The sequence below is a fragment of the Colius striatus genome, chromosome 22, assembly GCF_028858725.1.
Source record: "Colius striatus isolate bColStr4 chromosome 22, bColStr4.1.hap1, whole genome shotgun sequence".
NCBI lineage: Eukaryota > Metazoa > Chordata > Aves > Coliiformes > Coliidae > Colius > Colius striatus.
This window is the reverse complement of record NC_084780.1, coordinates 7071668-7086333: the sequence shown is the minus strand read 5'-3', so window position 1 is coordinate 7086333 and position 14666 is coordinate 7071668. Positions and strand designations below refer to the sequence as shown.

General features: G+C 49.4%; 1 protein-coding gene across 1 annotated transcript in view; it reads right to left on the bottom strand.

The window, feature by feature from the left end:
* Positions 1–1938: 1938 nt before the first annotated feature.
* Positions 1939–14666, bottom strand: part of GNAI3 (G protein subunit alpha i3) — a 29700-nt gene continuing 16972 nt past the window's right edge. The window contains exons 4-9 of the mRNA XM_062013383.1: positions 13140–13297; positions 6894–7022; positions 4412–4541; positions 3849–4002; positions 3153–3369; positions 1939–3070 (exon numbers count right to left, since the gene is read on the bottom strand). Coding sequence (XP_061869367.1) covers positions 3179–3369; positions 3849–4002; positions 4412–4541; positions 6894–7022; positions 13140–13297 — 762 coding nt within the window. The 3' untranslated portion in view covers positions 1939–3070; positions 3153–3178. The remainder of the gene's footprint in view (positions 3071–3152; positions 3370–3848; positions 4003–4411; positions 4542–6893; positions 7023–13139; positions 13298–14666) is intronic.

Genomic DNA, 14666 nt, shown 5'->3' with positions numbered 1-14666 from the left:
GCTCATCAGCACAAAGGGTGCTGCTGAGGTCACCCCTCAGGCTTCTCTTCCCCAGCTGCACAGCCCCAGGTCCTGCAGCCTTTCCTCCTCACACATATGTTCCATCAACTCTCCCATTCAACCTTTAACCCCCCTCTTCTTCCCTCCCTCCCTCCCCCAGGCCAGGCCAGGACTCCCCCTGCCTGTTCTGCTGCACAGAGCTAAAAAGGATCCACCAAAACAACACAAAGAAGCTACTTGGACACCACTTTTTTTCTACAACCTGCCCCAAATCACCTACTTTTAAACCCCAAACAGGAAGGGGCTGAACTTCCTGCTCCCTTTCATGGCCATTTCCTCAGAAAGAAGCTCCCTGCAGCTTACTTACCAACCAGGGGGGTGACTGATGCTCAGCCCCTCCACTGCTCCTTCCTTCCCTCTTCCCAAAGCTGAATTCATCCAGTGTGGGGGTTCAGGGGGAGCTGGAGGTCACAAGTCACTGGGAACCAACCTCAGGCTTTGAGCAGGAGAAACTGGGGTGGGTTTGGGGTGGGTTTTTTGTGCCCTCTGAGTGAATCTCTCTCTGGTGAGGGAGCTGAGGTGGGCAGGAGCAGGGGTGAGCCTGGGCAGAGGAAGGGGCTGGAGAAAGGGGAAATGGTTACCTGTACGATTTTCATTCTGCTATTTAGAGCTGCATGTGCTCTTTGACTGTTTGTAAATAAATCTACTCCTGTAGCCAAGCCCTGTATCCTCTCACAGAGATGCCCCACACAGCTTCCATTGCCTGTAGGAACAACCACAATAAAGAACTATGCATGACATGGACATCTGGCCTTCCTGCTGCTTCCATTTCTCCACAGCAACCACCTCCCAAGCCCCTGCCCAAGCTGGGCCTCAGGAGCTTTATATCCATTCTGCACATGGGTACCTTTGCCAAGGCTGATGGGGCCACCAGCTGGGTGGCTGGCAGGGGTGGAGATAGGTGCCACCAGGCTACCACTGACCAAAAGGCCCAGTCCAAGCACCCACCCACCCTGAAAGATCAGAGAAGCATTTAGGTTGGGAAAAGCCCTTGAAGCTGCTGCAGTCCCAGCCCTGCCCTCACCCTGCCCAGCCCAACACTGACCCCTCAGCACCTCAGCCCCACGGCTTCGGGATCCCTCCAGGGCTGGGCACTCCCCCAGCTCCCTGGGCAGCCTGGCACAGGGGCTGACACCCCTCTCAGGGAAACAGTTCTGCCTCAGCTCCAACCTCAACCTCCCTTGGGGCAACTTGTCCTGTCACTGGTTACTAGAGAGAGGAGACTAACCTCATCTCCCTGCAGCCTCCTGTGAGGGAGTGTCCAAGAGTGCTCCTGTCTCCCCTCAGCCTCCTTTTCTCCAGGCTCAACACCCTGATTCCCAACACACTTGGGCTCCAACCTCTTCACCAGATCAAGCCCAGCCTCGGAGCCCTGACACCCAAACACTGGGAGGAGGGGATGTGCATTAATTAGTTTAGAAGGCAGGTTATGCCCTGGTTAGGGACAAGGTGCAGTGAGGGCTCCAGAGGCCAAAGCAGCTTGGAGAAGTTTTCAGAAGATAAACACACCTTATTTGGAGGGTGCTGGGCAGTGCTGCACATCACACAGCCAGCAGGCACCATGGGGTGACAGTTTCCAGCATCCCTGAAGCATTTTATTGTGTGGTCCTCAGACACCCCTGCAACCACCTCCCAGCAGGTTCAGAAGCAGCAGCGAGGCTCAGGCTATAAATAAGCAGCAAAGGGGTTGGCAATGAGCCCAGGGGGCTGGATGTTGGATCTTCCACCTGTGCCAGCACAGCCCAAGGCCTGGGGAAGCACCAGAGCTGACGGAAAACACGAGGAACCTTCCTGTGCCCATTTATCTCATCTCTTCCCTCTCCAGCAAAGCCCAAAAGGAGAAAAAAAATCCATTGAAAATCAACTTGAGCAAAAGGCTAAAGTTGTTTAACTCACCATTTTAATACTGCCAACAACTCTAACAGATTGAAACTGTACACGTGACAAAGGGGGTGAGGGGGAGAGAGCCTCGACGCAACGGTTCAGCAAAGGAATGTACTGCCTGGAGAGGAGGGGCACGACGGTAAAAACCATGGCAAAGGGGGATTTGGCACCACATATACAAAGTAAAGGCCATGCCTGTCACCACAGCTGAGAGCCTCTGAATGGAAAAGGCCATGGGAAATGCAGAACTAGGTGCAGCCTTTACGAAATGGGCGAGTTAAGAGCCAAAACCGCACAAGAGCTGAAGCGGCGGCAGGAAGCCCCAGCCACGCTCCAGCTCACATGGGGCTCCCCAGGGGCTCAGCATGGAGACAGGGTTGTGCTTCCCACGTGGAGATGAGTCTCAATTTGGGTATCAGCATCAAGAGGGTTTGATGGGACCCTTACACTAAAAGATTTGCTCATCCTGCTGCAGAAGCTTCTTCTCCAAAAGGCTGACAGGAGCGGGGAGGGAACCAACTGACACCTCAGCAAAAGCCAGAGCTCTCGCCCTAAGAATCCTTTTAGTTGCAGAAATGTTAAATCCTGACCATACCAAGTGTTAAAAACAAAGAGTTCCTGCTAAGAGGAATGCTTCCTGCATGACCTGGTCACCATGTGCATAGTTATAGTTCAGTGATTATATTTTTTTTGTCTTTTTCTTGTCTCTTATTAAAACAAAGATCTGCTTTGCAAACGAAAGAAACGACACTGAGTAAAGGTCTAGTCTCCTGATGAAAAGAAAAAAACAATAACAACCAAACAAACCCTTAAAAACAGACTAGTGGTGGTTTTGTTAACCAAAGGAAAGAGAGGAAAGCTACATATCCAAGGGCTGGAAGCCAGCACCCCAACTTCACGAGAGCTGTACACGTTGGAGATGACGCCGGGATGAGCCAAGTCACACTCACGGTTTGTTCCACCTCGACCTCACTTCAGACACCCCACAGCAATTAAAAAATAAAGAGGTCCCTAAGACAGAAGATTGTGCTAAAGAACATGCTGTTTTCGTTTCCCTGGTCCTGGTCATGCTTGCAGCCGACTCGGTGAGGCAGCAAAGAGCCCGGGTCTCAAAATGCCATAAGGACTGGAAAGGAAACAAGGAGCATTAATGAGGCAGGAGGCAAAGGCAACCTGAGGCTTCAGCACCACGGGGAGCTCGGTTTTACCTTCACCCCACACCTCCTCCTCCTCCTCAGTAGAGGCCACACTCCTTCAGGTTGTTTTTGATGATGACGTCCGTGACGGCGTCGAACACAAACTGCACGTTCTTGGTGTCGGTGGCGCAGGTGAAGTGGGTGTAAATCTCCTTCGTGTCTTTCCGCCTGTTGAGGTCTTCAAACTGACACTGGATGTAGGCAGCAGCTTCCTCGTACGTGTTGGAGCCTGAAAAAGAGAAGATCCCTTACTTTGGTCATCGGTTCACAGCAGAGAGATCTTTTAAGTAGGTATTAAGCTGCTTGCAACCATCTGCCTTATCCAGCTCCAAATCCAAATCCACCATCAACCCCTCCTGGCAAATCTGAAGTCTATTCCCAGCTCCTGGGCAGTGACCTTGGACAAGTGACTCAGCCAGAGATTGTGAGAGGGGAGCAGTGCTTCATGCTAGAGGCACGTTGGTATAGCAGAGGGACGCAGCGTGGGAATAAGCAGGTGTGATGGAAGGATTCTTTTTAACTGGTATCTAAAAGCCAAAGGCTGCAGAACCACAGACATACATGAGCACAGCACACAGCCCAAATACAGAGCTAAGGGAGTAAGGAAAAAAGGAGACAAGCTTTTTGGTTATGTCAGATTGTGTAGGCTTTGACTGATTCATCCCTGGCCCTGGCAATAGCAAAGGAGTTTCAGTAGCCCAGCCTTACCTGTGTACTCTGGATAGCAGATTGTCAGGGGGCTTTTCTTAATCTTCTCCTCAAACAGGTCTTTCTTGTTCAAGAAGAGAATGATGGATGTGTCTGTAAACCATTTGTTGTTACAAATGCTGTCAAACAGTTTCATGCTCTCGTGCATCCGGTTCTGGAAATGAAAGAAGGGTGATGCATCATCCTGGAGGCACAAGGGGAGGATGGGGTGGGGGGACAGGCTGAAGAGACAAGTGTCAATGCCATGTCCTCGCTGCCACTTCACCAAGACACAGCACTGAGCAGGATCCAGGTCATGTCCTCATCCTCTAACTCCCTCAGGATGTGTTTGTTCCTCCTTGGAGGTACTCACACCACAGGGGCAACTCAAGGTACCTCCCTGCAGTCAGGGCTTGGAGCAAAAACTCTCATTTATACATCTTGTTCATCAGTTTCTGGGGCAAGATACTGCAGGTTGCTGCAAAGAAATGCTCATCTCCACAGCCCTTGGACAACTGGAGCAAGAGGAGCAAGCCAGAGACATACCCACCCTCGTTTCCCCTGGTAGGTCCTCCATAACATACCATCTCCTCATCCTCAGCCAAGACAAGGTCATAATCACTGAGGGCCACACAGAAGATAATTGCTGTCACTCCTTCAAAGCAGTGGATCCACTTCTTCCGCTCCGACCGTTGGCCACCAACATCAAACATCCTGGGAGAGGCAGAAGAACCATCTCAGGAGCTATGGAGACCTCTCTCCCCAGCCAGCACCACCACTCACAGGGGATGGAAGAGGCTCTGCCAAAGTCTTTCAAACAAACAGGGTTTAGGGGGGAACACCTCCCTCCCCCCACAGCCTTTCACCAGCAAGGCCAGCAGCTCTGAGCCTTTCTTTTCCCAGGAGGGGGTGGCCTCTGGATTTTAAAAGGCTTTTCTTTAGAGTAATTTCAGCAGGAAGAACTAAATGTTAGCTACAGTTACCCACATTGCTACCATGAAGCCTGCTGATTCACCAGGGCACACTCATTTTGTTCTCTTGATTTCCTTAGCAACAATCCATTTGTTTGCCTGGACTCCAAACACCTCCTCTTAAGTCAACCCTTCCAGTTCATTTACACTGCACATCTGGCAAAGGCTTATCTGGAACACACTATGTGCACTCTACTACTTGTGAGCCAGAGAAAACAAAGAGTTAATGGGGTTAAGAAACAGTCTCAGGTAATAAAAAAAAGCCTTCTGTGAGCTGCTGAAGTTTCAAGGCTGTGGAATTTGTGTGCCTAAAAAAAGCAAGATGCAAGTGTCTCAGACAGTTACACCACCAGAACAGTGTGATGAGAAGCAGGACTGCCCAGGATGTTCTGATGGACTGGGACTTCAATATGCAGGAGCTCTGAAAGCCATAAAGCATTGATTTGTTATCAGAGCAAACGGGGAGATAAAAGAGAAACCACCCAGGGTGGGACAAAGGCAATTTAATGAGGCCAAATGAGGCAGATAGAAGTGCTGTTGGGTTTAACTTAAACCCTGTGGAGCACAGGAGGGGAAATTGAAATCTCTGTCATGATAAGGGCTATTGACTTAGCTGGTATCATTTGCCAGGACTCTCTGCTGTTAGAGCAGAGGCACCTGCAAAGGAACAGCATCCCTGACAACTCTGCTCCACCGAGCTCATCCAAATTCCAGTCACAGTTCTAAGGCTGCCTCAGCCCTTTATTAATGCCTGAGACTTAACATCAAGGCTTCTGTCAGGGGAAAGATGGCAGCTTCAGGGGTTAAGATGTATTAATGCTTTCCTTTGTGGAGCAAATCCCTCCTCCTTGGCTCACTCTCAGCCTCTGCACATGATCAATGACTCCAGGCAGGTTTGGGAAAGTGCAATTCCCCTCTTGGCACCAGGAAGGCGATGCCTCTGAGTGCTCAGCCATTTCCCTTTCAAAGAAGGGCTCTAATGATTAAACTTGCTACCTCCAGCTCACTCTCCCATTAGTCAGGAGTGATGGTTTTTAAAAGAGCACCACTGGAGATGTGAATCTTAAACACATCACAGTGGAAGGCAAGTTTTTCCCCTGACAAACCAGAAGCCAGGTAAATAGATGGCTGATGGCAAGTGTAGAGGCATTAGAGGCATATTTTTGTTGTTAAAATGGTTCCTAAGTTCAAGGCAGTTCAGAAGCCAAAATGTTACTGTTCTCCCCCCAAAGAGGTGCAACAAGCGAGTTACATTTTCTAAGCAACACTTGGGTTTTTGCTACAGCTCTTTCAAACACAAGCTACAAATAAGCAAAGGAATGCTTATTTAAAGGCTCTGAGCAGTAAAGACTTGAAAACGTTGTTACAGACAAAGGGAACTCGCCCAAGATCCAGGTGCTGGGTTTTCCTTACACCCATGTTACAGGCCAGGAACCCTCAGCCCATGGGGGCTTGTCAGGAGCACCCTGGGGATGCTGAGCGAGGATTGTCTAAGGAGCAGGGAGAAGAGCTAAACTGCAGGCTGGCAGCTGCTAGGGAGGTTAGAGGGAGCTTGATTAGTGATACATAAAGGGACACTGCCAAGAGCAGGCTGGGCACACGAGCAGGGGCTGAGGTTTGAGGGCAGAGCTGAGCAGGGAGGCCCATCCTCTGTGGCATCAGGCCAAGCGTCCCCAGCACATCCCATTGCTGCTCTGCAGCCAGCGGCACTCAGAGTCACCCTGGAGAACACCATGCAGTCCCCAGCCAGGACTGTGACTGCTGAGAGAGCTCTAATCTCCCATCTCAAAAAGGGGTTAAATTCAAGCTCAAAATCCAGGAGTCAGTGTCCTTTTAGTATTTCTTTTGAGGGGGAGGGGCAGGGGGATGATCCTGTAAAACAAGCAGTTGGTACCTGTGTCTGTGATTCCAACATAAAAGCAGCTGAAAAGAACAGAAGAAGGCAAAAGAAAAGTCAAACAGGTATCTCCAGTGAGCAATGCCAGGAGAGAGGGAGCAGAGGCACAGAGGACAGTTCAAACAGGGCAAAACCTTTTTGCTGTGCAGGTGTAGGACCCACCACAGCCCACAGGGACCAGTGCTGCCCTTCACTTACTTGAAGTACAGGTCCTTGAAGGTGAAGTGTGTTTCCACAATGCCTGTAGTTTTGACTCTGGTCCGCAGAACATCCTGCTGAGTTGGAATATAGGTCGGCTGGGATATTCTATCCAAGTCATTTAGGTAACTAAACCAGAAGAGACAACACAGGAGGGGCTTTTTTTAGTCTGCTTGCTCACCATGAATCTTTTATAAACTGCAGGAGAAAGCCACCATGGGATTTATTCAGCATCTTCACATAGCACAGACCTTGAAATTGCAGCACCCCCTCCCCAACTCCCTCGGGTTTATCCCAAGGTTGATTTGGGTTTGGGGGGGGGGGGGTTAACCCCTCCCCATACGACCTTGCAGAAGGTGCTGGGTAGAGTTAAGCTAGCAGGGGAGTGAAGCCTGATAAGAAGCTGGCACAGGAAGTACTGCTGATGCAGAAGCCAAGCCAAGGCTGGGATCTCTTGGGGCAATTCAAGTACTCAAGGTCTTTCGCATCAAAGCACAAGGCAATAAATCCAGTGGCTTGCTTTTAAAGGGCAAGGGCACCACAAATGAACCAGGAGGAAAGAATTCAGTGTCAAGAACTAACCCTCATGTTTGAGATAATTTGCTGTTGCTAAAGGAGGTGAATGAACCTAACAAAGTGCCACTGGAGGAAACCACTTCTCTGCAGCATCTGCTCTGCCCTGGTCAGGCCTCATCTGGAGTCCTGTGTCCAGTTCTGGGCTCCCCAGCTCAAGAGGGACAGGGAAGTGCTGGAGAGAGGCCAGTGCAGGGCTCCCAAGATGCTGAAGGGATGGAACATGTGTGTGAGGAGCGGCTGGGGCTGTTCAGCCTGGAGAAGAGAAGCCTGAGAGGAGATCTCATCAGCACTGGTCAGTATCTAAAGGGCAGATGTAGGCTTCTGGTAAGAAACAGTTCTGCTAAGGAAACAACATGCCCAGTTTTTCATCCTCCCTCTCTTTCCTACCATTATCAGTTCAGCTGGGATATGGTGGTTCAAAAGCTTGTGGGTGCTACCTAAGAGCTGACCCTACAACTCCTTACAGCTTGGTTTTGCTACAGGTCACACAGCTGCTCTGAACCCCTAAAGCAACAAATGTGCAAGCTGAAGCTGTTGAAGCATCTGCTCCTAATTGCCAGCTCTCAGCATCAGGAGTCTGAGCAGCAAAACTGGTGTAAAATTCCTACTTGAGGCTTTTTAGGCAGGCAGAGAGGAGAGAAAGGAGTCAAGCAGCTCTCACCAAATGAACTGCAAAGTGTCACTCTTGCAGGGAACAAGATGTATCAGATGGAGTGGTGCTCTGTCAGCAAGCTGCCAGATTCATTCCAGGGAGACTGAAAGGGTAAATCCCATGGAAATGCCTTGAGCAGCTGGAAGATGCAGCACAGGGGTAGCAGAGGAGCCAAGTTCATGGGCACAGAGCCTCCCCACCTCAGCTCTGGGAGCAGGGGAGGCAGTTGTGCCCACCCAACAAAAGTTGCAGAGCCCAGCCTGTGCACACTGACACTGGTTTGTCTCTACCATATAGAGACAGAGTGGAACTTGAGGGGAAAAACAACCCAAGCTGGAAAAGCACAGCCTGACACTCGTGGTTTCGAGCGACTCACCACTCAGCTTGCCACAATCTGCCTGAAAGTTGCAAGATGTTCCTCACAAATATTGTTTCAGGAACCGAAAACACACACCTTAGTGCATCTCCCCACATCCCACAGAGTCTGAGTCCCTTTTCACAGCCTCCTTCTCCACCAGCTTTCCTCCACACGCTGAGGTTGCACCACTTGCTCCCCCACCTTGGATCCTTGTGTTTACAGAGCCAGCTGCTTCTCACGCTTCACCACCACCTCACAAACATACACTTGCAAAATGACAGTTTTGTTTGCTTTCCCTTCTTTTCTTTTTTTTTCCCCCACCCTCAAAATGAGACAAAGCTGCCCAAAAGCCTGTGGCATCATTAGTGTTTGTCTTTGTGATCCTCTGAGCCTTCCCAGGACCTTCTGGTTCAGTATCCATGGTGTAAGGATCTGTAGTTCCAATCCTATCAGAAAACCTCAGAGCTTCAGCATCACCTCCTGCTCAGAGTGCTCTGAGAAATACTGGCTGCAGGAGAGGCATGTTCTGAAGTGGACAGCCTTCAGTTGGTGAAGATAACAGAGTTCCCCTCCTCCACATGAACCCTGGAACAGTGTTTTCCTAACAATCCAGTTGTGTTTCCTTTCAGCACTAAGTGCTTTCAAGGCCAAAAATGGCTCTGAAAGATTCATACAAAGCATTTATTATGAACAGCTACCCACAGCCTGAGCTCTGGGAAGGAGGGGCTGTCACCATCCTGCCTGAAGGCAGAGCAGCAAACAAAAGGCAGCCTTTGCCAGGGAGAAGAGAAAAAGAGGGCAGGAAGACACAGGTTTGGTACCCAGGTGGGTCAGCATCTGCAGGCATCAAACCTGAGCTTTCCAGGAATATTAGCACAGGCACCTGCACCAGGCTGAAAATGCAAACAGTATTTTCCTGACAGAGGCTGACAGCTCATACAGAATTAATCACCTCTAGCTAAGTCTTCCTGCAGCAAGAAGAAAAAGAGGTGAAGAAACCTAGATTTAAGCAGTGCATTTCTTTTGCAGAAGGTCTCCCCTCATTGTGTTTAGCTGGATTTGGGCAGATCAGGCAAAGTAGAAAAGGTAATAGTGCAGGATCTCCAGAAAAAGGGAATGTTGTGTATTTCCTTCATCAATTTGAAAGCTTGCTTGGGCCAGGCCCACAGTTTGCAGCACAGCTGAAAGATCAGTGCAAAAAACCCACAAGTACAGTGATGCCAAGATGCTGCTTCTTGAGGGGAATCACAAGCAAACATCAGGAGGATTGACTGTGCCCTGCAAGCTAGTGCTTGGAAGCAAAGAGGAGGAAAAAAACCCCATCTAGGTTTTATCCAGCATCATGCCAGGGAATTGAGGTCAAAACTACCACTTGGGAACAAAACAAGATATGCCAGGATAGAGAATGGCTGATGAGAAACTGTGCTAATTGCCTACAGACTGCAGATAATTACCTCCAGCATCTGCAGAACTTGGGGAAAAGTAACAAAAAGCAGGAACTGAGATATTTTAAAGCATTATCCTGCTTGCAAACCTCCCCATTTATCAGAGAGAGGTGATGGAAGAAAGGTGCAGGACAGCAACACGCCTCAGGAAACAGGGTGATGTTCATTGTGGTTATTGCACAGTCAGAAATGCTGCTGGAGCTGGGGGTGGGGAGCTCTAGAGGAGCCATTTGCTCACGTCATAGGTACAGGGAAAAAAAAAGGGAAGTTGCAATCAGGCAAGTGAAAATACAGATGTCTGAAATATCCCACCAAAAAGGCAAGGTGGTGGCTGGAGGGACACGATCAGGTGGTGCCTGGAGAAGACACCCAGCATTTCCAGCACTGCTTGAACCTCCACGGTTTAGACTAAGAGTTACTCAACTGTTCTTCAACAAATAAAAGTAGTAGGCATGTAAAACACAAGTGGTTCTCTTTGGGAGCTTCCCCTCTGCCCCACCCATGGATTACAACACACATCATGGTCCTCTCCTCCCACACAGCCTCCTGCCTGCTGGGGCAGCTCTCCAATGGGCAGGATCCTCCACAAGGGCAAAGTCAAGCAGGAAGAGTTTTCAGAACTATTCAAGGCTGCCCTGAAAACCCTGGCTCTCTGCCACAGTGCTCTTGCTCTTGATGCCACCTAATTGTTACCATCACTCATATTTCTTTCCCCTCCTCATTCTGAGTGTGTCAGCAGAGGCCCCGAGATCTGACATGAAGCGATGCGCAGCACCCGGCTTCAACCCCTGAATTCCAGCTGGAAAACCAGTTGTCTCCAACAGGGCAAATATTCAAAGGCTGCCAACCCTGAAGTTTCAGGTCTCATTTGTAGGAGATCCCAAAAGGAGCTGGGAAATTAAATTCCCCTGAGATAACTGTGCACAAAAGCTTATCCCTCCGTGCCCACCACCACAAAGAGGGATGGCAACATGTCCATCCTTTAAGCATGGACAAAGGAACTAGCTGGGTAAGGCCAGAAGATGAGGTGGGTCAGGAGCCATGTGCTGAGGAGAAAATATTGACTGGAATTTCATTCTGTATGCTGGGGAGGGAAATGGTGCAGGAGAAAACAAGTTTGTCACTGCATGCTGGTGCTAAAGGAACCCGCTCAGCACTTCCTGACTGCTGAGTTGCTGGGCTACCCGTTCCAAATAACGCTGCTCCAGTGCAATTTCCTGTGGTCTTGGGACAGGAAACTCAGCTCTGATGTGCTTATCAGAAAAGAAATGCCATGTGGGTCACCACTGGGCTGTAACCTCTCTGCCACACAGGTCTGACAGGACAGCACCCACGTGTAGTGGCACCAGGATCTGAACACAAATGGGTTGCAAATATTAAAGAAAAACCCCTCTGTAACCCAGTAGCTGGAAGGCAGGCAGGCCAAGTGAGTACTGACAGAAAGACCCTCTCTCACCAGACTGCTCTGCTTCTCAACCCTTTCTACCCCTTTTTCTCCAGTCTGCCTTCACCCTCCTCCTCTTTCCAAGCTGACCACCAAGCCGAAGTTCCCCACATTCAGCTTCCTCTTTAAGCTCTGCTCAACCACTTAAAGCCTTCTGCCCTACCTCTTCTGCTCAAGAAGTCCTTCAGTTTTCCTTCTCCATATCTTTCCGTCAAGTTACTCCCTCACTCATCCCCCTCCTTAGCTACCTTTTTTTTATCCTTCTTTTGAATCTAAAGCTTCCTCTTTGCATCCTGTAAAAAGCACACAGGAATCTGAGAGCCTCCTCTTGTCACCTCACCTCCCTTGATCTAAACCTGCCTGCCAAAGTGTTTACCAATTCAGAAAAAAACCCTCCTCTTTGTTTTTTTTCAAGCTCAAATATGCTCTGCACAGAAACAGCCTGCAGGCAACCAAGCTGTGACACATCAAGTTTCTTTATAAAACACTCCCAAATTCATTTTTCAAAGGCTTCATTTGGAGACAAGTTTTAATCTGGACATCAGGAGGCACCCTTAGCCCCACAATAATCCTGTCTCAGGTTCAAATATTTGGTCTGGATCAAGCACATGACTTCTTTTCATTTCAAAAAACCCCAAAAGGCAATAAATGTTTTGCTCATTAAAGAAACACTTTCCCCTCCCTGCACTAACCTGCCTCTTGGAAATACAGGAAGCATTTAGTCAAAAACAATCTCATTAACCAGTCAGCAGCAGCCTATTCATCTAGTCTTCACTTTCCAATTGTTAAGCAATACCTCAGGAGCACGGAAGGAGAACAACTACACAAATATTGACCTGTTGATATCAGGAGATCCTGCTATTGGAAGCTGTTGCCCATCACAAATTGGGAAGTTTCATCAAACACTCACTTTGGGGAGGTTATTACTCTTTCCTGTGGGGATAATGAAGGTGGCAGAGGAGATCACCTCCTGTAATGAGCCATCTTAATGCAAGCTGCTGAGTTATTCTTCCACTCACAATAGATTGGCAAATCCACCTCAGCATGAAACAAGGAACTTGGGGCTTTTTCCTACACTAGATACAGGGAAGTCAAACAGTAAAACCAACAGCGATGAGCCAAAGCAGCCAGTCACCTTGTGAGCCCAGGCTTGTGTGAAGCACTTGGGCTTAAGTTTCTGTCTCCCCCTCAGAAGGGCACCCTCAGCACCCATGTACCACCCTGTCTTGTCAACATCATTTGGTCTGCCAGTTCAAGAGACAGGGAACTGCTGGAGAGAGGCCACGGCAGGGACACCAAGGTGCTGAGGGGATGGAACATGTGTGTGAGGAGGAAAGGCTGTGGGCTCTGGGGCTGTTCAGTCTGGGGAAGAGAAGCCTGAGCTCAGGGGCACCTCAGCAGCACTGAGCAGCACCTAAAAGGTGGATGGTGAGAAGATAAGGACAGTCTTTTTTCTTCAGTGCCCAGTGACAGGACAAGGGGTGATGGACATCAGCTGGAACACAAGAAGTTCCACTGGAACAGGAGAAGAAACTCCTTTGGCGTTGAGGTGAGGGAGCCCTGGCCCAGGCTGCCCAGGGAGGAAACCTTCTCGAGGTCTTCTTCTCGAGGAAACCTTCTCAGGAGGTTTCATGTTCCTGTGCCCCTCCGAGTGAGAGGAACCTGCTTTAGCAGGGGGCTGGGCTGGAGCAGCTCTGCAGGGCCCTTGCAACCCCCACCATTCTGGGATTGTTAGCAGGGAAGAGCCCAGAAGCTAGGAAGGGTTTCTTACTAGGATGCAGAGTCGTTAAGCTGATACTCTCTGGATCTGCTGAAGCAGGCCTGAACTCCAGCATCTCTCCACAACCGTTTGATGACGCCGGCGAGCTCAGCCGTCATCACGCCTTCCTCTGCGCTTCCAGCCAGGACAAACAACTGACGAGCATCATCCTGCAAGGAGAGGGGAAAGTGAAACAAGTCAGAATTTACACACACAACAGTGAGGTTTCTCATTAGGGGCTGCAGCAACTCGTGCTACCCTCTCTCAGGCTATCTGCTTTTCTCCCCCAAACCATCAAGTTCTTTTTTCTGCTACAGGCAGAAAAGTGAATTCTGGGCAAGAAGCTGCAAGGCTGTGCACAAGATGCACTCACCAGGGTGGCAAGACAAGGCTTCTGTCATGCCACAGCTATGGGGATTACCACTCCAAAGTAAGAGGCAGCATTCATGGTGGAAGCATGACAGTTCAGTAACCTGCTGTAATGTTTCAGAGGAAAGGTGAGAATGTCAATGTGCTGCTGCAGACAAATGAACTAAGTGATAAATAATAGTTTTCACAACACTATAATAGGGATTTTCCTGTTTAAAATGTGTGGTGACAAGGAGAAAGTGTCACAAGCAAGCTTGGAATGATTATAGGTTTCAAGCTTTGAGAACTTGCCATTTGCTGCAACAGCTGTCAGGAGGAAGGGAGAGTGATTTCTTAACAAAGCATTCCATCAGGGGACAGGGTGGACTGATCAGGATGTGAGTGTCTGCCCTAGAGCATGAATAATTCTCAGAAGCCTCAGAGCAGCACCTTGCTCTTCTACAAGTTCACAAGCAGATTTTGGAAGAGAAAAACCAGGCTGACCTACTTCCCAGTCTGCTGTTTGTTTCTACAGTGATGAGACCTGCCAGCATCCTCTCGGGAGATGCAAGAGACCTTTCACTATCCCAGCAAGCTCTCAACTTCACACTGTTTCCTCCCAACATCAGCTCCACAAGCCCTAAACCATGCTGCCCAAACTCAGGCAAGAGCCCAGTCAGCATGCTACTCCAAAGGGTAACTCCCTAGCACAACCAACTGGCACCTGAATTAATTTAATCAAGGTCTGGACTGCCTCAACACAGAGGTGGATCTCAGGAGTTTGTGCAGGTCCAGCACTTGTGGGTATGGTGCTATGCCCACAGGTCACTGCTGTGGTTTGCAGAGAGAGAGAGAGAGACACAGTCAATTTGGTTACCCTTGGTCTTCTCCTGGAAAGCCATGGTGAGGTGTTTGCCCTTCCAGTGGATCGGGACATGAGAAAATTCCAGGCACTTGGCTCCTGTTCTGCTTTTGCAAAGCCAGCTAAGCCTGGGCAAGTCAACTGAGAAAGGCACTTGGATTTTAACACCTGCCTCCTCCCAGCTACATTAACCAGGCTGAGATCACCATGAGGCACAGAGGAAAGGTGGAGGGGAAGATCAGGGAGGATTTGGAGCAGCTACCGACCAGTGGCCTCGGCTAATATGCAAGTGAAGAGCTGCCCTTCAGCCAGGATGATTTATATCATAA